The sequence below is a fragment of the Castanea sativa genome, chromosome 7 (assembly GCF_040712315.1).
Source record: "Castanea sativa cultivar Marrone di Chiusa Pesio chromosome 7, ASM4071231v1".
NCBI lineage: Eukaryota > Viridiplantae > Streptophyta > Magnoliopsida > Fagales > Fagaceae > Castanea > Castanea sativa.
The window spans coordinates 19,521,423-19,546,075 of record NC_134019.1 but is presented as its reverse complement, the minus strand read 5'-3'; the positions used below and the strand labels follow the sequence as shown (position 1 = coordinate 19,546,075).

At 36.3% G+C, this 24,653-nt stretch overlaps 1 protein-coding gene across 1 annotated transcript; it reads right to left on the bottom strand.

The window, feature by feature from the left end:
• Positions 1 to 919: 919 nt before the first annotated feature.
• Positions 920 to 2,281, bottom strand: LOC142644101 (uncharacterized). The gene is made up of 2 exons (XM_075818780.1): positions 1,694 to 2,281; positions 920 to 1,504 (listed from the first exon to the last, which is right to left on the bottom strand). Exons 1-2 carry the CDS (start codon positions 2,279 to 2,281, stop codon positions 920 to 922), a joined length of 1,173 nt encoding a protein of 390 aa, XP_075674895.1.
• Positions 2,282 to 24,653: the final 22,372 nt, after the last annotated feature.

Genomic DNA, 24,653 nt, shown 5'->3' with positions numbered 1-24,653 from the left:
TAATACCTATCTATTTCATTTATACATTTTTCTCTCTCATCTAAAGTTCGAACTGTCTCTCTCTCAAATATAAATTCCAAATCTCTCAGTCCTCCCTCAACTCTCTTCTTCTCTCATATCCCAAACCCATACACTCACACACGGTGGTAGATCTGGGAAGATCCGGCGGCAGCAATAGTGGAAGATCCAATGGCAGTAGATCGGGCGGCAGATCCAACTCCGTTGGGCTTTTCAAGTGATTTTTCCGTTGAGTATGGTTTGAGATGGGTTTTTTGGTGGGTTTGGACTGTTTTTGGCTTGGGTTTCCGAGTGAGTTTTGATTGATTTTGAGTTAGGTTTTCTAGTGGGTTTGTCTTGATTTTGAGTTGGGTTTTCTAATTGCTTTTTCGTTGATTTTGGGTTAATTTTCTATTGATTTTGGGTAAATTTGTGGTGGATTATCAACTGTTCACATAATTTGTGTTGGTGTTGGTTGGGTGGTGTTAGGTTGCGGTGTTTGGTGGTGGTGGTGGGTTTGTTGGTTTGGTGGTTATTTTCTTCTTCCTTCTTCTTATTCTGCTACTGGGTTGTTGTAGACGTAGAGGAAGAGAAGTAGTTTGACAGAGGAGAGAGAAAAAAATAATAAAGTATTATTATACAAAGCTATAGTAACCATGTATATTTACACAGTTAATGTAGCAAATATGGATATTTGCAAAGCTTTGCAAGCACTGGTATGAGTGTTTTTTTGGGTAAATTGTGTAAAACTAGACTCTTTTTCTATTTCTGAAGGACTGATGTGGTTGCTTTAAGGCTCCACCAGTTTGTCATGCTTGTCAACTTGGAAAAATTCAGTGTCTTCCTTTTCATTTTTCTCCCTCCAGATCTCTTCTTTATGATTAATATTTAATGATAATTTTTTTGAAGGCGAAACAATTAATCATTCATTGATATGTAAAGAATCATAATACAAAGCATCCTCCATAGGCGGTGGAGTATCTTCAATCCAATACAAATCATCAATTAAATTCCTAACATGTTTTGCTAAAGTATGAGTAACCATGTTTCCACCTCTCTTTACCCAATTAATGGATAGGACATGCATTCCTCTAAGATTGAACTTGATTTCTTCATAGATGTGGCCAAGCAATGAGCTGTTCTCTATAGAAACAGATAGAGCCCTCATCACATTTAGGCAATCTCCTTCAATAATCAGCCGAGAAAATCCAACTTCCCTTGAGAATTCCACAGCTCTTCGACATGCTAAAACATCAGCCTCTTCACTGCTATTCATATGAGGACCCTTCACTAACATGTAGGCCATAACCTCACCTAAAGAGTTCCTGATAATAGCACCAAAACCCGAGTTGTGTTGATCTGAAAATACAGCAACATCAAAGTTCAATTTGAACTCCTCTGCTGGTGGAGCATGCCAAACACAGCTACCAGAAATCCCATTCGAAGGAGTGAGAACCACCTGTGCTTTCCTATACTTATCAAGGAATTCTTTAGCCCTTTTGTTCAGCTAGCCCAATTCCCTCAATTTTCCACCATGTATCACAGCATTCCTTTGGTTCCATATCAGCCATGCCTTCACCAAAAAAATCTCTAGATCTTCCTTCAGTAATCTCTCCATCAAGGATTCAAATAAACATCTGAAATCATGGTAGCTCGTGGACCATTTATGCGGTGAAGTAATACTCCCAGCCTAAACATCTTGCGCAGCTCCATAGTCCCACACAGCATGTAATATAGTCTCAGTAAATCTTTTGTAGCAATGACACATAACATCTTCTAATATTTTATGCTTTGCAAGGTTCACTTTAGTCGGCAGAATTTCATGGCAAGCTCTCCACCCAAAAACCTTTAATTTACTAGGAATCTTCAAGCCCCACAAAACCTTCCATATCTGATGTCCCTCTACACTACTTGAACTTTCTACCCAAGACTCATTTATCATCACCTTCCTAGCCTTATGATAACCTGACCGGACCGAATATACCCCATTTTTTGTTTGTAGCCATACTGCAGAGTCCATTGCCCTTCCACGACTTAATGGGATTTTAAAAATTGCATTTGCATCATTTAGCTGAAACGTCTCCATTATAAAATCACGCCTCCAACAGTGTAAATCCGAGTCTATGAGATCAGAAACCATACATTCCTCTACTTCTTCAGCCACCGGGTGCAGCGCCATATTAGAAGGATAATTAGGGATCCATTTGTCCTTCCTAATCCGAATATCATCACCACTACCCACCCTCCAACAACAGCCACTCTTTAAAAGTGGCATAGCAGTCATTATACTCCTCCATACAAAAGAGCTATTAGGAGAAATAGTTGCATCTAAAAATTGGCACCAAGGGAAATACTGGGCTTTAAAACATTTATAAAGAAGCGAATCATTCTCATGTATCAATCTCCACCCTTGTTTTCCTAGCATTGCAAGGTTAAATAATCTCAAATCTCTAAATCCCATCCCGCCTTCATTTTTTGGTAGAGATCGAGAGGTCCAACTCTTCCAATGAATCTTCCTTTCATTCCCCACTTATCCCCACCAAAATTTAGCACAGAGGGCATTCAATTCATCACACAATTTCACAGGTAGCTGAAACACACCTATGGTATAAGTCGGGATAGTTTGAGCAACAGGCTTGATAAGTACTTCTTTTCCCGCTTTTGACACCAAGCACCTTTCCAACCCTGCAATTTCTTCCAAACCCTATCCTTCAAATAGGAAAAAGTCTGATACTTCACCCTTCCCACTAGGGTAGGTAGCCCCAAATATGTTTCAAAGCGCTCCACCTCCTTCACTCCAAGCACAGACACAATCCCAACTCTATGATTAGCTTGAGTGTTGCTGCTAAAAAATACTGAAGATTTTTCCATATTAATTCATTGGCCTGATGCATTAGCATATGTGCTCAAAACCTCATTTATGACCTCAACTTGCCCAAGAGTAGCTCGGCGAAAAAGGATTGAGTCTTCTGCAAACATTAAATTTGTAACAGATGGCACCATTCTACATAGGCGAAAAACCCATTTTAGTCCCTACATTTTCACGCGATTCCCACTTTGATCCGTCACTTTTTTTTTCCACCGCTTTTAGTCCCTATCTTGGAAAACGCGTCTCGTTTTAGTCCCTGCCGTTAGGGTTGGCAATTTGTGTTCACGTGTCGAGTTCGTGTCGGGTTGAGTTGTGAGTATTATGTTATATGGGTCAACATGAACCCGACCTGTTTAGTAAACGGGTTAGGATTTCTCAACCCTAGCACGACCTATTTATTAAACGGGTAACCCGACACGACACGACACGTTTAACTTATTTAATTAGCAGGTCATGTTAGGGTCGACACAAATGTCCTATTATTAACCTGTTTAATTAATGGGTCATAACTATCCTTAATAACCTGTTTGATTAATAGGTCATATCTAATCCAAATAACCTATTATTAATTCCCATATATCTCTTCTCTTCTCCAAAAAAAAAAAAAAAAAACTCATATATCTAAAATTATTTATTACCATATATCAACTTACATGGCATATCAAAATACACATGATGGCAAATTTAAGTCCAACCTTCCAAGTGCCAAATCAAAAACTAAAAGACATCTAAATTAAGAGATTGTATTAGAAGAGATTGAGGGTTCCATTCAAGAGGCGTCTCCCTTGTGCTCATTCTTATTGATATTCATCATTATATATTCAACATACATTCAAATGACGCTTCAAATTTCCAATACCATATACGCCAACAGCAACATCTTCCTTTCCACACTTTTTGCATTTGCAAATAGGCTTTTCTCCATCTTTTGTAGGAAGCATATGAAAGAAATGCCAAAATCTTGAAATCCCCCTCCTTTTGTTGTCTTTATTATTTGTCTTAGTCTTAGACTTCTTTGGCGGACGAAGTTCAGCCAGTTCAGCCAGTTCATCAAGTTTATGTTTTAAGTCAATGTCTTCACCTTCATTTTTAGTGTCAATAAGCTGCATCTCATCATTTTCCATCTAGAAAAAATTAAAGAGAAATTATTAAGCAGAAAATTAGTAATTCTAAGATGACAGAAACAAATAAACTTGAAAAGAAATCATAAAGCACGACAAATAATTTTAAAATAAAAAAAAATCTATTGTTAGTACTAAATAGTTAACAGTATAGTGATTCGTAAAACTATGTGTACTAAATGGTTGCTCTGTCTAGAAAGTCCCCATATGTTCAAACTGCTCATAGGGCTAATGTGATTTGTAAAACCACTGTACTTGATGTCATGAGAAGACTTCTGCAGACAAAGAATATTATGGTTTCCTCATATGCTTGAACAGAAAAAAAAACAATATAGTGATTAGTGATTAACACAAAAAAAAAAAAAAAAAAAACCCAAACGCATCTTCAATTATTTTATTTTAAGGGGACAAAAAAAAAAAAACTAGAAAGTCATGTGATGAGAAATAGGTGTGTGGCTGTGGATTTTTTTGTTTAAAAAATATAAAATATCTCATGCTCTAGTCTCTTTCCCAAACAGATAACACAAACACACCACAACTCTCTTTATAGCCTTTTCAGTTCATCTCTCTCCCCGCATTTCTGTCTCTTTTTTTGTTTTTGTTTTTCCTTTATGAGAATCTCACTTCTCAATCTCTCTTACAAAAAATAGAACCGAGCAAATCTTCCCTCCCATTTCAGTTCTCTTCCTATGCAAGCAGATCTAGCAATGACAAATCTAATATCTAAGGCTTGAGCTTTTGGCATTATAGAACCATTCACTCTGTTCTTTTTTAACTAAAATAATTCATGATTTTCAACTTGGAAAAGTAACAATTTTTTTTTTGTTTGCAAAAGTGGTGTGTAAAATTGTAAATGAGTGTGATAAATAGATGTTGTTCATATACCTTGTTGGTGGATTCGTCAGTTGAAAGCTGAAGAAAGAGGTGAACTGGTGAAGCTATGAACCCCCTAAAGGAGAAGAGAGAGCAGAGAGGCAGCTACGATTTTGAGGAGAAGAGATAGTAGTGGAGGCGGCTAGGGATTTGAAGGGAAGATAGAGTAGAGCGTTGAGACATGGGGATGGCTAAGTTTTGATTTTAAATAATGTAGAATCTGTAGAGAAGAAAGAGGAGTGGTTGGAGTTTTGAGAAGAAGAAGAAGAGTCAGAGAGTTAAGGTTGATGATAAAAATGAAGAGACAGAGTGAGAGAGGCGTGACTGAGATCTGGTAGTGAGGGAGGAGAAGAAGGGAATAGGAAAGCTTATATACCTAGGTTTATAAGGGTAAACTGGTAAAATTACATTTATAAGTTAATCGGGTCAAACGGGTTAAACAGGTTCACATGTTGAACACGAACACGACCCGTTTAGTAAACGACTCAGCCGTGTCGATTCGAATATGACCCGAACCCGTTTAGCCTCAACCCATGACTTGTTTATAAACGGGTTAGTCGTGTCGGGTCCGCGGGTCGTGTCGGATTTTGCCACCCCTACCTGCTGTTACATCAGAGATGGAAATTGTACACGTGGCAAACGAAAATATTAAAATAATAATAAAAATTTTATTTTGCTTTAAAAGATGCCACGTCAGCGTATAAATTATAAAAAAAAATTATTAATTTTAACTAAATAAAAAAAATTAAAAACAGGAAAAAAAAAAAACAAAAAGTTACATCAATTTAGATCTAAGTGTGTCTTGAACAAGAACAACAAGAATACGAACTCAGATCGAAGTACAAAAAATTAAAATCCAAAAAACACAAATAACAACGAAATTGATATTGATATTGATATTGAACACAGCTAAAGCAATCTAATTAGATATTAGATTTCCACAATTCTACACAAACATAACAAAAACATAAAAACAGAGATTTCAGATCTAACCAACGAAAACCTAAACACAGATCTAAATCGACTAAACCAACTTTCTCTCTCTCTAAGCTCTCTTGCCTTTGATCCTCCTAGCGAGCTGGATATCCTTAGGCATGATGGTGGATTTCTTGGCGTGAATGGGGCATAGGTTGGTGTCCTCAAAGAGCCCGACCAAGTAAGCCTCGGCGGCTTCTTGAAGAGCCGCGTCGGCGCTGCTCTGGAATCGGAGGTCGGTCTTGAAGTCCTAAGCGATCTCTCTCACCAACCTCTGGAATGGAATCTTTCTGGTACTTTCTGATCTCCCTTAGAGCCACGATTCCTTGCCTCCGGTGGACTTACGAGCGGTCTGCTTGGTAGGAGCCATTTGGAGAGGGGAAGATCTGTTTGCTTCTTTGATTTTTTTTTTTTTTCTGTGGATTTCTGTGCATATGGTGTTGCCGTGGTGGTAGGGTGTTGCTGTGGTGGTGAGGTGGGTTGTCGCCGTGGTTGTAGGGGGGTGAGGTGGAGGGCGTGGGTTTGTGGATCGGTGTGGTGGAAGTCTGGGTTTGGGTTCAGCGTGGTGGAGGCCTAAGTTTTTGGATTGGCGTAGTGGAGGGTGTAGGTTGGCATGGTGGATCGGCATGGTGGAGGTCTGACCTTGCTTTGTAGTGATCGGCGGCTGAGTATGCTTTGGGTAGATCGGTGTCCATGGGTTTTTGTGTGTTAGATTGATGGTGGGGACTGGGGTTGCTAGGTTTTTATTTTTTTTGGTGGTTGCAGGGGGGTGTGTGGTGGTGGGGTGGTGGGTGGGTGCTAGAGGTGGTGGGTGGGTGTTCATGTTTATTCAAATGTGGATCCTTTAATTTTGTGATCTTATTTTTTTATTTTTTTATTTTGTGTTCTTAAATCTGGGTTGTATTTTTGTTGAAGACACATTTAGATCAAAATTGATGTAATTTTTTTTTCTTTTTGTTTTTAATTTTTTTATTTAGTTAAAATGAATAAATTTTTTTTTTAATTTATATGCTAACGTGGCAGTAAAATAAAATTATTATTATTATTTTAATATTTCTGTTTGCCATGTGTACAATTTCTGTCTCTGAAGTAACGGCAGGGACTAAAACGAGACGCGTTTTCCAAGATAGGGACTAAAAGCGGTAGAAAAAGAAAAAGTTAGGGACCAAAGTGGGAATCGCGTGAAAATGTAGAGACTAAAATGGGTTTTTCGCCTTCTACATATAAAGACCCCTTTAATACGACCTTTCATTTCAACCCAAAGAAGCAGAGAATTAAAACCCTCTGCACACAATAGAAATAAGTATAGCAATAGAGGATCACCCTAACGGATTCCCCTCGAAGGTGTGATGTTCCCAAAAGGCTTCCTATTAATCAGAACAGAGAAAGGAGTGGTCACACATCCCATTACCCAATTGATCCATACCTCTGGGAACCCCAACTTGGTCATAATACCCTTCAAAAATGGCCACTCCACCCTATCATACGCCTTACTGATATCAAGCTTTAAAGCAAGAGAGCCTTTTTTGCCTTTCTTCCTGGAATGCATAGTGTGTAGTAACTCATATGCCACCAAAACATTATTAGTTATGAGTCTACCTAGAACAAAACCACTCTGAGTAGTTGCAATGACACTTGGGAGCGGATTTGCTTCAACCAGTTAGCTAATACCTTTGAAATAATTTTGTAAATGACATTACATAGGCTAATAGGTCGAAAATCAAACATCTTTTTTGGTTGCTTTACTTTAGGGATCAAAACAATATTAGTATGGTTAATATCAGGTGCCATAAAACCCGTATGCAAATAATCCATAATAGCAGCAATAACACTGTTACCCACAACATGCCAAAATTTTTGGTAGAAAAGTGCATTCATACCATTAAGTCCAGGTGCCTTTGTTGGTCCCATTTGGAGCACTGCAATCTTAATTTCATCAGCAGTAAACTCACTAGACAACATTTGTTGCATATCAGGGGTCACTTTGCTTATCACTGTGTCAAGACATTCCTCCATCTGAGAGCATGTACCTGCATTAAACAAACTATCAAAATAGTTAGTTGCCACCCCAACAATGTCTTCTATCTCCTCCACCCAATTACCATCCCTATCTTTAATTCTCTGAACATGATTTCTCCTCCTTCTCTGTGAGGCTTTAGCATGGAAAATTTTAGTGTTTTTAGCACCGTGCTTTAGCTAGGAAACCCTCGATCTCTGAGCCCAATAAATCTCCTGCTTCATCAGTAAATCATCTAAGTTCTTGCTTACTTCCAAAAATTTAGCCCTAAACTCCTCAGTTATCACCTCACTATTTAATGCTTCAGGTTTCTTCTGGAGTAATTTTATTTCCTCAGCATTAGGCTCAATTTTGGATAGCCCCCACATCCTTAAATTCTCTCCACAAACCCGGATTCTATCCTTAATACCCTCCAGCCCGTGGTCACCATTCACATCATACTCCCAAGAATTCTTAACTACCTCCTCACATTCCTCCCATAAAACCCAAGCCTCTTCAAACTTAAACCCAATGCTTCTCTGCATACTATTCTTCCTAAATTGGTCTATTTTGAGGATTAAAGGTAGATGATCCGAAGCATGAGGGGATAAGTGAGTAATTGAGCTAAGCTTAAATTTATTTTTCCACTCCACTGTTTCCACAACTCTGTCAAACCTAAGCTTTGTATTTGCCTCCCCCTATCTCTTATTATTCCATGTAAACGGATACCCCTTAAACCCAAGATCCTCCAATTGGCACCCTTCTAAAGCTTCACAAAATGCATCCATTTGGTTCAGCTGTGGTGGACATTTATTACGTTTCTCTGTAGAGTGAAGAATAGCATTAAAGTCGCCAATGCACATCCAAGACTCACCCACAAAGGATTTAATATGAGCTAACAATTCCCAAGACTTACTTTTTTGAGTCACATCCGGCCATCCATAGAAACATGTCAGCCACCACTCATAATCATCCTCTTCCCTAACTTTAACAAGAATATGGTTGGCTGTATTATTATTTAACTCTCACTGCACTTCATTCTTCCAAATGAAAGCTACGCCTCCCTCAAAGTCAGGCTTTTTTAACAATGATTTTATTTGGGAAAGGTTATTCACCATATAGCTTGTCAAATCCTTTCTTATCCAGCCGTGTCTCCATAAGGAAACACACATTGGGAACTTGTTCTCTCACAATTTTGTGAAGGCTTCGACTTGTCCAAGGGTTCCCAAGCCTTTGGCAATTCCAACTTAAAAACCTCATTGTTCCCGGCAAGGGTGCCTGCCCACCCTCGCCGATATATCATTAGAATCCTGACCCACTTTCTCCCCCTTCGTTTTCTGAATTTCCTCCTCATCTCTCTACATGGAAAGGTTAGAATTCTATGTACTAATTCTCTTCCCAAGCACTAGCACGTTTGCTGCCTTCAACGTATTCCCCAATCCAAAATCCATTCTCACAATTCTAGTCCACGTGGATTTTGGTTTTGAGACTATTGGCCCACTCACATTTCCCCCCTTGCATGTCATACGTCACGTTCAAATTCCCAGAATTTTCCTCCAAACTTCCAGGAATATCTTCCACGAATTTCGGAGACATCACGTCCTTAGGAGTATAAGAAATCAAGCTAGACTCAAGTATATCCTTACTCCCTATATTATTGTCATGCACCTCCACAGGATTATCACTATTTGAGTTTAAAATAACCACATCCTCATCAGCATTGGACGTACTCCCCTGATTATGCTCTATCTCATCAATTACGAGCTTGGACTGTTGAAAATCTGGGTATATCCCAATATTCTCGCCGTGCCCATCTGAACTACCATCAATTCCATGTTTTTCGGATCGGTTGTTGCTTCGGACTGGCAGTTCTGTCATGAGGAGGAGACCTTTGCCTTCCACAGGATGCTCTCAGCCAATCACCATATTGATAATCAACCTCCCCATCACTTTTTTCTGTAGCAAAGTGTCTCGCACAATGGTGATAATCATGTCCCAAGATTCCACAAAAGTGACAGAACATGGGAAGTCTTTCATACTTAAAATGCACCCACGTTCTACCCCCATCCGAATCTGCAATGAATCCACCACATCTCAGAGGTTTTGAAACAGGCAATGCCACCTGAACCCTCATAAAATAACTTGGAGCATCCTATCTTCTACGTCTCTCCACATTCTCAACAACTCCTAATCTGCTCCCAACTTCAGTAGCCACTTGGGGTGATACCATATCAAAAGGTGCTCCCCAAATTTGTATCCACAAAGAAGCACAACCCAATTTCACATAACTCATTGTCATTCCTTTCCTCCACTTGGTAAGCATAACCAGTTGATTATCAAAACTCCACGGTCCCCCTTTCAAAACTCGATTCAGATCAATTTCAGACTGAAACTTGAACGGGAAAAGGTTTGATCCAACCTCTCAAATCTTTATTCCTAACTGCATTCCCCACGCTGCATGTAAAGTATTCAACGCTACCCTCTTATTAAAAGCTTTACAGGTCAGAAACTTCCCAATCAAACTCAAGGTACAGCTTTCAATGTCAGGCAGTCTACCTTCATCCGAAATCTCTATTACTTCTTCCTCCTCAGCAGTTAACTTCATATTCTCTAAGCCATCAATCACTTCATCCGCCATAGTATCAACAGTAGTAGTAAACTAAGCAGTGAAAAAGAAAAATTCAGGCCCTCGGATAAACCAAGGGAGGTAGGGCTCGTATAGACGAGAGGGAGAGAACTCCTACAGAGAGGAGAAAAATATAATCCAAAGAGGCTTTAAAAAAAATCATGAAATGAATTGTTAATTTCATGATAAAGATTTTATATATTTTCGTAGAGTTATGAATTTCTTAGGCTTTATAACAATATAAACTATAAAAGTATTCTTCTAAAAAAAATGATAAAAATATAATTTTTCGTAATTATTAAGTTTTTAAGGGAGTATATATTGAAAACATGATCGGAATAGATTAGAAATTAAAAAGACATGAAAAATAAAAGTCTTTGGTAAATATAAGTTTGAAAAATACTATGAATTGAAGGAAAATTGATAATGTTACGCATTCAAAGAAAAAGAAAAGCCACATTTGGGTTGATTTTTTTTTTTTTTGGTTGCAGTTTTTTGTAATATTATCATATTATCTAAAATTCTAAATTAATTTGCTTTTCAGTATGCATAATGCATCATATGATGCCAATAGAACAGGTCAATTATCTTCAATTATTTATAATCACGTATATATTTTAAAATAATAACAAAAGTTTTTTTTAATCACATAAAATTACTAAGTACAAATTTAGGTACATAAAAGTAATTTTATAGAACTTTTAAAGAAATTATATTTTGTTAATTAATTGCACTTTCAAATGAAAGTACAATTCCGATACTGTATTTATGTGCCGTCGATACTACTATATGACTTTACAACTGCACATTTGACTAATTGGCTGGATAAGTTTGTTTGAATAAAAATATTTTTCTGCTACGTAAAATTAGCATTTAAATTAAACTTGTCTCACTTTTTTTTAATGTTTTATTTTTCAATCAAAATTTTTTTTTTTGAGAACTTTTTTTTTTATCAAATTTGATTCTTACATTTAATAAGCTTTTTTTGCCCATTTTCACAAACTTATTTGTTATATGGCCTCCAATGAAACATATTAATTATGTAGCTTCATTTGGAACTCTGACTCTCAAAGTTTCAAAAGGTAACTCGAGTTTAACTTCCCTAGAGAAAAACCTATGTTGAGATTATTATTATTATTTTAAGTTCCTAGTGGAACTTGATTTTCAAAGAGTCGAATTCTTCACATTAGAACTCGACTCTCAAAGACTTGAGTTCTAAATGAGGCTACATAAATAGCATAACTAATATGTTTTGTTTGAGGCCTTATAAGTGTGGTGGGCCTTTTTGTGTCTTGGGTTGAATCACTCATGTCGTACTACGGCCCTATGATTCTAGAGTAAGAGAGTCAGAACTGGCCTAACTGAAACACACCTTAGGCCAGCTTGTGCACAAGTTAGAGCGGTGGCAGGAATCTTGAGCGTGTCGTGTGCCGATGGCAGGAAATACTGTTACAAAACGTTATAGCAGGAAAAACACAATATAGCAGGATAGCTAAAATACTTTAACTAAAATATTCCTACTAACAATAATAATACTTGAACAGTTCCACAAATGAGGAGTATGGTAATGTGGTTACAGCAGGAATAGATTAATAGCAAAAAGAAGTCATGCTAGTTTTTAATCAGCCATGGCAAAAGAAGATTAGTCTGCTAATGGAATGGGCTTGACCCTCTAGTAGATTCAAGTCCAAGAAGGCAACCAACCTCTAATGTGGGTAATATCATAGGGGAATCCTTCTGTAGAGGTTACTCACTTTGGAAAATGGACCTAAGTGGCTTGATCTCAGATTCTTGACTTACTAGAGAGTGGGCTATTAAGAGGGAGAGAAGTGGGTGGCCTATTGGGGCATGCTTTTACTCCTATCACTTATATTTTTCTTCCTTACTCTCGGTTTCTTTGTTTTCTTTGTTTCCTTACTTGTTTTTCTTGTTTTCTTTCTTTTCTGTTGTTATTCCTTATCCCTCTCTACTGTTCCCGTGTTGTTGTTTACTGTGCACGTCTATGGCATTTTATACTGCCTATCGTGATAAGATTTACTATTTTTACCCCTTAACTACTTTTGGCCTATTGTGGGTGTCCTTCCAGGAATGCCCAATGGTTTGCCAACTACCCAGCCACCACCACTATACTGTGTTGGCCGTGACATGCCTCATTCCCAGACAAAAGTAGTTTTTTTTTTTTCTTTTACTTCCCTTCGCACTTCCATATGGATAAGGGCTAGGCTTCTCTCTTACCAACCTCTATAGCATGCATAGTGATTCCAGCTCATGTTTGACTCTTGTGGGTGGGATGGCATCCCAGCAGGAAATTTCCCCCAAAAGAGCATAAGCAGGAACCCCAAAATAGGCTCCCCCTTCTCCCCACCTCCAAAGCACACCCTTTCTTACCTCTATCCCATGGCTCACCTCCCCTATATTGGCTAGGTATAAGTAGGTGGTGTCTGAGCCTTCTGTGCATGCTCCACTTCCATATGAGTTCATTGTTGTTCTGGCGTTCATGTGTTTGTCATTGCCTACAGGTTTCTCTGACCCTGCTGCACGCTCTGGTGCTTGTTTAACTCTTGTGGCATGGATGAGTTATTGGGTTTTCATTCTTTGCATCTCATTCCTTCTTCGGGCTTGACATTGCTTGGGTGTGGGCTTTCTCTTCTTTAATTCGGCTCGTGTCTCCTTTCATCCCTTGTCCGAGGGCTGGCTGGTGCTCTTGCCACACCACTGCATTACTTCTGCCATGATATTATTTAACCTTGTTTGTTGTACTACTTCTAGGCTTGCAGGTTGAAGTGCTTGTCATCCCAACTTCATGTGTTATTCCCCCCTTTAGTTTCTATTGCCCAGCATTCCTGCTGGGCCAGTTTACACAATATCTTAGGCTTTCTCGGCCCATTTTATTCCTTGGGCATCCTTGACCCGTTTCATTCTTTGGGCGTCCTTGGCCCATTTTATTCCTTGGGCATCCTCAGCCCGTTTCATTCTTTGGGCGTCCTTGGCCCATTTTATTCCTTGGGCATCCTCTGCCCATTTCATTCTTTCCTACTTTTTACATTCCCATGGGCTTTTGCTAAATCCTTTAGGCTTCCTTGGCGCAATTGCCACATTTTTTTCCTTTGGGTTTATTGGCCTTCGAACCAATCTCATTTACCAACTCCTTTCTTTGGGCTCCTCTAGCCCCTTTTTTTGTTTCCTTTCTATTTCTCATGATTCTCATGAGCTTATTATTTCATTCTTTAGGGCTTCTTTGGCCCGTTTGCTTTCTTTAGAGCCACTTTATTATTTTGTGGGCCTATGGATCATTATTCCTGCCATTCTGGGTCAATGATCTTTACTTTGCTATTTTCTTTCTTCACCTTTCTCATATTTTTGGGCTTCTTCTGCTATTGGGCCCTCTTGCCAAAAATGGGCGTAAAAAATAATACACAAGTTTGTAAAAATGGAATAATGGGCAAAAAGTCAGTATTTCATTGAACTATTTCTCACTTTTCAAACTTTCTTTTTCAATTAATCAAACAATTAGTTGGTATGTGTTAATACCCATTTATGCAAATCCATACCCAAAAGCCCATGAGAAAGAAAGCCTAATAAGTTGCAAGACTCAAAAGTGCATACAGAGGAAAGCCCAATGAAAAGCAAGGCCCACCAAGGAGACCAAAGAGCAAGAAAAGTCCAAAGAAAGAAATGCAAGGGAAAGCGATCTGCAGCAGAATACAAATTTGCCGTAGAATACAATTCTTCAGCAAAATGGCTATGACAGATCAATGCAAATTGGGCCCAAGACCCTTTTGATCGAGTCAACATTATTTGGCCTACAAAGGCCCAAATCCTTTTGTATAAAAAGATAGGCGTGAAAACTAATGTGAAGAAGCACGATGAAAAGAAATAAGGAGCAGCTGGAAATGTCCGCAGCAGGAATTGCGTGAAGAAAAGAAAAGCCAAACCAAAGGAAATGACAAACACAGTAGGAAACGCATGAAGAAATAAGATAGAGACAGAGCAGAATGAAACAAAGTTAATCTACTACAGCAGAAACGATGTGAGAACGAAAGAAGACAAAAACAAAAGATAGTGGAGCAAGCACACAAGAACCGAAGCACCACCAACCTGTACCCAACCAATGCAAGGGAGGTGGGCCCTCGGTCAAGGGGATTCAGAGGGTGTGGTTTAGTGGTGGGGGGAAAAGGAGTCTATATTTGGTTTCCAGCTGTGACTTCTTTTGGGAATATACCCTACTGGGATGGTATCTTACCCAAAAGAAGTAGTAGATGACTATGACCATCTGATGCATGCCATAGAGGTAGGTGATGAGGTAGTCTAATCCTTATCCATTTGAACCTAGAGGTAAAGGTATGCAATGATGTTCATTGATAATAACTTAATTTTGCATATTTATATCATTTTTAGAAAGCATTATCATACTTATTTTGAGGTGATTTGTGCATTTTATATTTAGTTTTGGAATAATGCTAAATAATCAATTTTGTACTTAATTGAATTTTATTGCGTGAATTTGTCTTTTGTAGGATAATGAAATTAAATAAGTGGATTTGTGCAAAGAAGAAAGCTAATGGACTTTAATTTTACAAGGACTATGATGAAGTTAAAGAATACCAACATAATTAAATTTAAGTCCAATTGGAGCAAGGAATCAAAGGAAATTTGCACCAAATCCAAGTCCAATTCGGATTAGGATTCCAGCCTGCACATTAGTTAGTATTTTTGTCATAAATTTCGTTTCAGATGTCCAATCGAGATGATTCAAGTTGGAATGGAAGGCTAACTTAAAGGGCTACAACTTTGTAGTTTACCAAAAGTCCGAATTCTAAAGTTAAATGGGCCAAAATTGTCAGTTAAGTGAAGCCAATAAATTTAGGATTTTCTCCAAACGGGAATTTAACTTGTAATATGATTCCTTGACCTATTTAAAGGCTCTTTAGTGCAAAATTCAGAGAAGGCTAAGGCCAATGCTAGGGCTAGGATGCAAAACAGAAAATTGGAGAAGGAGACAGTGCCGCATGTGGCTTCTCTATAGCTTTTCTCCATGATAGCATTGTGACTATTTCTTTCTCTATTTTATTTTCTAGTTTAATGTTTAGTATTTTATTTTTGTGTTTTATTTCAATTACCATGAGTAGCTAAATTTATAATTAGGGTTGAGGATGAAACCTTGTTAAGGATTATTAGTAATATTTATGTGCTTTGATTTTTCCCACAATAGTTGTTCTTTTATGATTTAAATTGTTCTTACTTCATATCAATTGACTAAGATGGGATTCTAGATATGAGTTCAATCATGTTTTTCTCATGATTTAGGATTTATCTTAATTAATTGAATGCTTGGTTTATTATTTCTTTATTATAAAATTGGATATCTCTTGTGATTTTTTTGTCAACGGATACAAATGATGATTTGATTTTATACTTAAGAAGCGAAGAAGAAAATGCTTTAGATACTTAAATGGAAGTTATAATGATAATATTTTCCATGGTAGCAAGATTAATTTCTAGATTATCATGTAGTGGTTGGGAAAAATTAATGATCATAAATATATGTTGATATGAATTAAAAAGGCGGATTCTAAAACCTTAATTCCTTTCTTTAAATTGTTTACATCTTTTTATTGCTTTATATTATATCTTTGCTTAGTTTAATTATTTTCTTAGTATATTTAATTGCAAACAACCAATTTATATTAAACTAGATTAGGATTAATTTGATTAAGATTTTATTAATTTTCCTACGTTCATTCAAGTCCATGTGGGTTTGACCTCGTTCTTGTCGACCTCATTCTTGTCAAATTATATTTTGGTACAATTCGTACACTTGCGAGTACTTTAAAATTTCACAACAAGTTTTTGGTGCCGTTGCCGGGGACTTGGTTAGGAAAATGAATTAGGTCTTAATTGAATTTTTCTTTCTACTAGTTGTAGTTAAAATTTATTTATTTTTTAAATAGAAAAAGAACAAATTTTTTTTTATTTCTTTGTGCTTGGTGTATGAGAACTTGGATATGTGATAAAGAAAATTGTCTTGTTAGTTTTGATTATTCATCCACAATGGGAGAAATAGGAGATGATTCAAAAACTCTTAGGGAGTTGTTCTTACCTATAACCACCAACCCTCCATCTTGCATAGTATTGCCAGCAACCATTGCTGCATATTTTGAGGTGAAGCCACAGATAATTCACCTTCTTCCTACTTTTCATGGATTGGATAGAGAAAACCCATATATGCATGTAAATTATTTTCTTGAGATTTGTGTTATTTGTAAGTTCCAAAATTTCACTGATGACTCTGTTCGCTTGCATTTATTCCCTTTTTCCTTGAAGGATAAGGCAAAAGCATGGCTTAATTCTCTGTCACTTGGATCTATCACTTCATGGGAACTATTGGTCACAAAATTCCTCTTTAAATTTTTCCCAATGGCCAAGACCAACGCTTTAAGGAGAGAAATTGTAGATTTTTATCAGGATGAACAAGAGAAATTTTATGAGAGTTGGGAGAGATTTAAGGACTTGATCTTAAAGTGTCCCTGTCATGGTTTTGAAATATGGAGACTAGTACAATATTTTTATAATGGTTTGACTTAGACAAATTGTAACATGATTGAGTCCATGAATGGTGGTGGATTTTTGAATCTACCAGATGATGTTGCATACAAATTTCTAGAGATTTATCAGAAAGTTCACAACAATGGGATTTTTCCAACCGTAGAGAGAGATCAATCCCTACAATTAAAAGAGGGGGGATTGCATGAAATCACAATCTCACTTGTAAGGTTGAAGCTTTAACTTTAGGTAGAGGGCTGAATTTTGTTAATCAAGTTCAAAGTGAAACATGCTCTATTTGTGCAAGTCCTATGCATACAACACAAATGTGTCCTTCCACAGTTGGTTAGCCTGAATTTTATACTAAGCAAGCAAATGCATTGAATAATTATGGAAAACCACTTGCTAGTCCATTTTTTGAGACATGCAATCCAAATTGGCAAAATCATCCTAATTTCTCTTGAAGGCAGAACCATTCCCCCACAAATATAGGTGGACAATAAGTGCATCAACAAAGTCAACTTCATCCACCTACTCAAGCATTTCCTCCCATTCCTCAATCAACTCCTCAATTTATGCCACCACCAAGACAACAATCATCTTTGGAGGAGTCTCTCAAAACTTTCATGCAATCAACTAGCCAAGCCATTCAAGAGATAAAAAGTTCCACCCATTTGAATACTCAAGCTATTTCATGGTTGGAAAATCAAGTTGGCTAGTTAGCAACCCAAGTTGGAGAGAGGTAAAAAGGAAAGTTTCCTAGTCAACCTATACCTAACCCAAAAGGACAGTATGCCATCAATGGTTCTTCTAGTTCTACTTATGCACATGAATATATCTAGTCTATTACTACCCTTAGGTCTGGAAGACAAGTTGATAATCAAGTGAAAATGCCAGAAGTGGAGGATAATGAAAAAACTGTGTTAGAGGAAAAAGGAGTTCACAGTTCATAGGATGATCACAGAGAAAAGAAGAGAAACTCAACCTCAATTCCAATTCAAGATCGTAGTTCTCCCCTTGATAAGAGGTTTGGTCCTAAAGCTCCATTTCCTCAATCAGTCCTCAGAAAAAGTGCACAATTTGGAGATATTTTAGAGGTTTTTAAGCAAGTGCAAATAAACATTCCATTTCTTGATGCAATTTAGCAAGTTCCTTCTTATGCCAAGTTTCTAAAAGATCTTGTAACAATGAAGAGAAAGACAAATGTCCCTATAAAGGCATATTTGATAGAGCAAGTCAGTTCAATCATTCAAAATAAATATCTAGTGAAATATAAGGACCCTAGATCTCCTACAATTTCATGCAAGATTGGGGATCGTTTAATTGAGCGAGCTTTGCTAGATTTAGGGGCAAGTGTGAACTTAATGCCATATTTAGTTTATTTACAGCAAGGTTTGGGGGAGCTGAAACCTACAACCATGATACTCCAATTAGTTGACAAGTCTATGAAAATTCCTAGAGGTATTGTTGAGGATGTGTTGATTAAGTTGGATGCTTTCTATTTTCCTGTTCATTTTGTTGTGTTAAACATTGAGCCTACTCTAAATACCAGTACACAAATCCATGTCATTTTGGGTCGCCATTTTTTAGCCACATCCAATGCTTTGATCAATTGTTGGAGTGGTGTGATGAAGATTTCTTTTGGACATATGACCGTTGAGCTTAATATCTTTGACATAAGTAAGTAAGTACTAGACAATGAGGATATATGTGAGGTTAACGTGATTGGGAGCCTAGTCCATGATACTTTCATACAATCAAATTATGAGGATCCCCTAAAGGCTTGCTTAACCCTTTTTTATTGCAATTTGGATACCGAAAATTCAATTGAGGAGGTCAATGCATTGTTGGATTCTGGTCCTCTCTTAAGTATTGATAGCTAGCAGACAAAAGTGGTCCCTTTTCCATTTTCTTCATCCCCATTCCCATCTACTGTAAAACCACCAAAGTTGGATGACATTTGGGAACACCAATTGAGGAGTATACTTCAAGAGCATAAGAAAGCTATAGGTTGGAAAATTGCTGACATTAAGGGTATTAGTTCCTCTGTGGCTATGCAAAGAATTCACTTGGAAGACACTGCAAAAACTTCCCAACAAGTTTTTGACCTAGGTAAATTACAATCTCATTGGACTAGTCCATTCATAATATGCATTATTTATCTCCATGATGTTGTTGAGGTTTGGATGGTCCTGTTTATCAGGATTGATCTCCAGTTTTGTTAGATCTTTTTGCCCAAAAAAAAAAATCTTTTTCTTGTTTATTTTCTACTTTTAGATTAATCTTTGTATTTATTTTCTTGTTTAGTTTTATTCTCTTTTGTTCTAGTTGATATGTGACAGAAATTAAAATTTATAACAATGAGCTTGATCAAGGTACATCTCTTCCTTCTCCTTACCTTACTTGTTTCTACTTGGTTCTCATGTTGCATATTAATATTTTGCTCTCTTTTCATTCAAGACATATATTTTTAACATTGAGGACAATGTTTAGTTTAGGTTTGGGGGGATGTACATAGATTTCTATCTTTTTGTTGTGTTTTGTTTAGTACCAAAAAGCAAAAATCTTTTGCCTAGTTTGAGGTTTGTGTTTTGAGTTCGTTATACTACTCTTGCTTAAAGAATTTCATTGCTTTCAAGCTCAATTCATTGCACATGCACGTAGACACTTAGACATAACTTGTTGTTGAAAGATAAAAGTGATTAGAAAATCTTGAAGATAACAATGTGGAGATTTTAACCCTTGTGAGTTTTGAGCTACTCATTATTTTTGGAGGGCTATTTTTTTTTTCTAATCTTAAAGTTCATTTGGAAGTGCGTAACATCCTTCCCTTGTTGTAGTCTCATTGTTCTTTCTTTAGGCAGATAATTTTCTTTTAAATTTTATGCCACACTTGAATCTTTTGAAGTCATTGATGTTGAAAGAACTATGCTACCCTTTGAGAGATTAGATTAGGCCATTTTTGTCTACTTTGAGCCATATATGTGTTTTTCTTTTTCTTTCTAGATATATTATCGCTAGTCACCCCGTTGAGCCTTTTAATTAGCATTTCTTTCTTAAAGCCTAAATCCATAGTGTTTCAAGATGGAATTTGATTAGCTTGTTTCAATGTGGTGGTTTGTGCGAGAATTCAAAGAAGAAAGAAAAAAGAATTCAAAGAAAAAAGGAAAAAAAAAATTCAAAGAAAAAAAAAAGGAAAAGTGTCAAAAAGAAGAAAATAAAAAGGGTTCTCATCAAATTCTGAGAAGTGAAATGTAAGGAAGAAGTACTGCTTTGAAGAAGAAGAGTTGAAAAAAAAAATGTTGAATGGAAATTCCAAAAAGAGTTGACATTCCGACAAATCTTGAAAACACTTCTTATTATTTACTTTCACTCATTTTTATTTCACTCCCTTTGCTTTTACCCTACATTATGTCCTAATAAAGTCCTTATTTAATCTTAAAGATTGTGTAGTTCAGATATTGATATGACAAAATAAAAAGTGTGGTATAAATTCTTTTTGGCATCCTTTCATGAGACTATTTGTTCTTTCTTGATTAAGCGCTTTTCATGTGATTTATATGTGAGGTGTTTGATTTTGCTTACATTATTCCGCTCACATATATTGATGAGAGTGTTACACCCCATATTAGAGTGATTTCATTTGTTGAGTGATAACCCTGAAAAGATTTGAGTTGAAGCATCCTTTCAAATAGAGATTCAAGTCAAGTTTATTCTAAAACTAAGAGTATGTTTGGATTGGCTACCACTTTTCACTCACAGTGAGTTTTGATGGCCTGAGAAATTTCTTTAGCTTGAGAAATTTCTTTAGCATTTGTAGTGTTTTTGAACTTGAACTAATCCTCTTTGCAAAAGGCAATAGAAAAAAAAAATTTGTTTGATTTTCTTTGTTTTGCTTTTATTTTTATTTTTTAATATTCATTCTCAGAATTTTGTAGGTATATTCCCTGCAAACCCTCACGAGACTACAACTCGTCCACTAGTGTAAGCTAGGGTTTAAAAGCTTGTTGCATATGCTAAATGCAATAAAAAATTCCAGTGAAAGTGGATTAGTTAGGATTTCCTTTTTCTTTGTTTTGTTTTACTCTTTATCTGTTTTGCTCAAGGACTAACAAAATGTAGGTTTTGGGGTATTTGATGTGCATTGATAATAACTTAATTTTGCATATTTATATCACTGTTAGAAAGCATTATCATACTTATTTTGAGGTAATTCATGCATTTCATATTTGGTTTTGAATAATACTAAATAATCAATTTTGTGCTTAATTAAATTTTATTGCGTGAATTTGTCATTTGTAGGAGAATGGAATTAAATAAATGGATTTGTGCAAAGAAGAAAGCTAATGGACTTTAATTTTACAAGGACTATGATGAAGTTAACTAAGACCAACATAATTAAATATAAGTCCAATTAGAGTAAGGAATCAAAGGATCCAAGTCCAATTCGGATTAGGATTCCAGCTTGCACATTAGTTAGTCTCTTTGGCATAACTTTTGGCTCAGATGTCCAATCGAGATGTTTTAATTTGGGCTGGAAAGTTAACTTAAAGGGCTACAACTTTTTAGTTTTCCAAAAGTCCGAATTTCGAAGTTAAATGTGCCAAAATCATCGGTAATTGAAGTCTAAAAATCTGGGATTTTCTCAAAACTGGAATTTAACTTGTAATATGATTCCTTGACCTATTTAAAGGATCTTTAGGGCAAAATTCAGAGGAGGCTAAGGCCAGTACCAAGGTTGGGATGCCAAAACAAAAAATTGGAGCAAGAGGCAATGCCGCATGTGGCTTCTCTGTAGCTTTTCTCCATGAGAGCATTGTGACTATTTCTTTCTCTATTTTATTTTCTAGTTTAATGTTTAGTATTTTATTTTTGTGTTTTATTTCAATTACCATGAGTAGCTAAATTAATAATAGGGTTGAAAATGAAACCTTATTAGGAATTATTAGTAATATTTATGTGAATTGATTTTTCCCACAATAGTTGTTCTTTAATGATTTAAATTGTCCTTGCTTCATATCAATCGATTAAGATGAGATTCTAGATATCAATTCAATCATGTTTTTCTCATGATTTAGAATTTATCTTAATTAATTGAATGCTTGGTTTATTATTTCTTGATTATAAAATTGGATATCTCTTGTGATTTGTTTGTCAACGGATATAATTGATGATTTGATTTTATACTTAAAAAGCGAAGAAGAACATGCTTTAGATATTTAAATAGAAGTTTTAATTACAATATTTTCCATTGTAGGAAGATTAATTTCTAGATTATCTAGTAGTGGTTGGGAAAAATTAATGATCATAAATATATGCTGATATGAATTAAAAAGACGGATTCCAAAACCTTAATTCCTTTCTTTAGATTGTTTACATCTCTTTACTGCTTTATATTATATCTTTGCTTAGTTTAATTATTTGCTTAGTATATTTAATTGCAAACAATCAATTTTTATTAAACTAGATTAGGATTAATTTGATTAAGATTTGATTAATTTTCCTACATTCATTCAAGTCCCTATGAGTTCGACCTCGTTCTTGTCAAACAATACTTCGGTACGGTTTGTACACTTGCGAGTACTTTAAAATTTCACAACATACGGCAAGAACAAACAAAATTGAATTTTGTCATGAAATGAGTAGTGGTGCAATAAATGTATTTTGAGTAGAGGTAGTGGCCAAGAAACCAATGGGTTGGTGGGCAGTTTTGAAGGAATGCCAACAACAAACCAAAAACAGTTTGTGAAACCCTAGGGGTAAAAGGGACATATCTCATTTAATCAGTTCCCTATAAAGGAGGAGGTAGCCATGGATGAAGGGGGGGGGGGAAGCACCTAAGGGAAGAACTCATAGTAAAAGAGAAATAAGAACCTAAAAGAGGCACTTAGAGAGAGAAAGAGAGGCACCTAGAGAGAGGAACCAAAGAAAAGGAAAGACCAAAGGGGGGAACAACCCACAACAAGAGAGTAGTAAGAAATTAAGAGTAAAAAGAACGGAGAGAAAGAAAGAAAAAAGTGGTAAAAGGAAGAGAGCAAACACAACAAAAATAGGGGCATGCATCAATTGACCATCTTTTCCCTCCCTCTTAGAAAACCCACTCTTTGAAACCCCCCAAAAGTAGTAGTCAGTAGCCATTTAGGCCTATTTTCCAAAATGCACAACTTTGATGGCAAAAGCCTATGACGAGGTTGTTCAAGTTGGGGTTTAGGTTCCTTTTTGATTTACTTATTCTATGGGAAGATTCAATATTTGATTTCAATTGCAAATATATTTGATTTCACTCGTTAGAACTTATATCTACTGTATTTAGTCACTCTGCTGTAGCACGTTTTTTTATTACATTCGTTCCATCAGTTGTCCTATTGTGGTATCTTTATTTGTTGTATTGGTTATTTTGCTATAGCACCTTTTTATTATATTTATCGTGTTAGTTATTATACTAGCTAAACATTTTCTGCTGAAACTTTCTTATTTCTTTGTTATTACATTTTTTACTTTTGACACAAACTAATCATTATCCTGCCATAAGTATCTATACATATACACTGTATCTCATGTTTTGCAAAAATATATTTTATATGTGAATACGTATAAGTATATATATGCATACATGTATGTATATATTTGAGAATATGCTAACGTATGTAAACTAACATTTGCTTGATGGGTGTTCTCTGTGGGTTTTAGATTTGTTTAAGTGCAGGTAGTTTTGCAATAAAAAATGAAGAGTAGTCATTCACGTTGCAGAAAAGTGCAAAAAGTTTTACTACATAGTAGAAGTTTTTACTACACAACAGAAAGCTTTACTGCACAACAAAAGGAAAGTCAGTCTTGTGGCAAAAACTGGAGAAAAGTTCCTTCTGCAATAAAAACAGAGAATGCAGCGTCTTTCCTTGGACTTTGCACTCAATGTTTGCGCATAAACTGGCAGTGGCAAAATGGTACTTTGGAGCCCATTCCGCAAAGTATCAGGCCCAACTTCCTTCTTAGAAAAAACCTAGACTAAGCATTGTCTGATAACATCAAGACGCATGCCTAAGGTACAAGAAATGTAAAAAGAACCCTCGACATTTTTGGTGACTTCATTGGGGAGTTGGAATCAAGATGGGGAGAATGAGATATTTCTCCTCCGCAAACATGTTTCCAAGTCCATACTAAAGCGAGACGCGGATGTTCTTAAACCATCCATGCTATACCCTCAAGAATGTTTCCAAAATGTCACAGCGGTACCATAGTGGAATTCTATGGTGGAGTATCACGACAACATTACAGCACAACAGTGTTGCGAAATTCTATGGAAGATCTTGCAGCAACGTTATAGCAGGACAACACTGTAGCAGAATTATGTAGCCAAACACAGCAACGTTAAAACAGAGCAATATCGTGAGGAAAATGCTATGGTAGAATATTGTAGCAGAATGTTGTGGTATAATACCACAATACCATAGGAGAGTTCAATGGCATTACATCAAAACGCGGTAGCAAAATACTACAACACCATAGAGTTTTACAACATAAATATCCTGAGAACTCTACAATAAAAGGCCTTTACAATACTTGGTCCTATCCTTCAAATGCCACTTGTTCTCCTTGTCATGCATGTGAGACATGTGGCAAGCCACTTATTCAAACATGCAACTCTCCTAATAG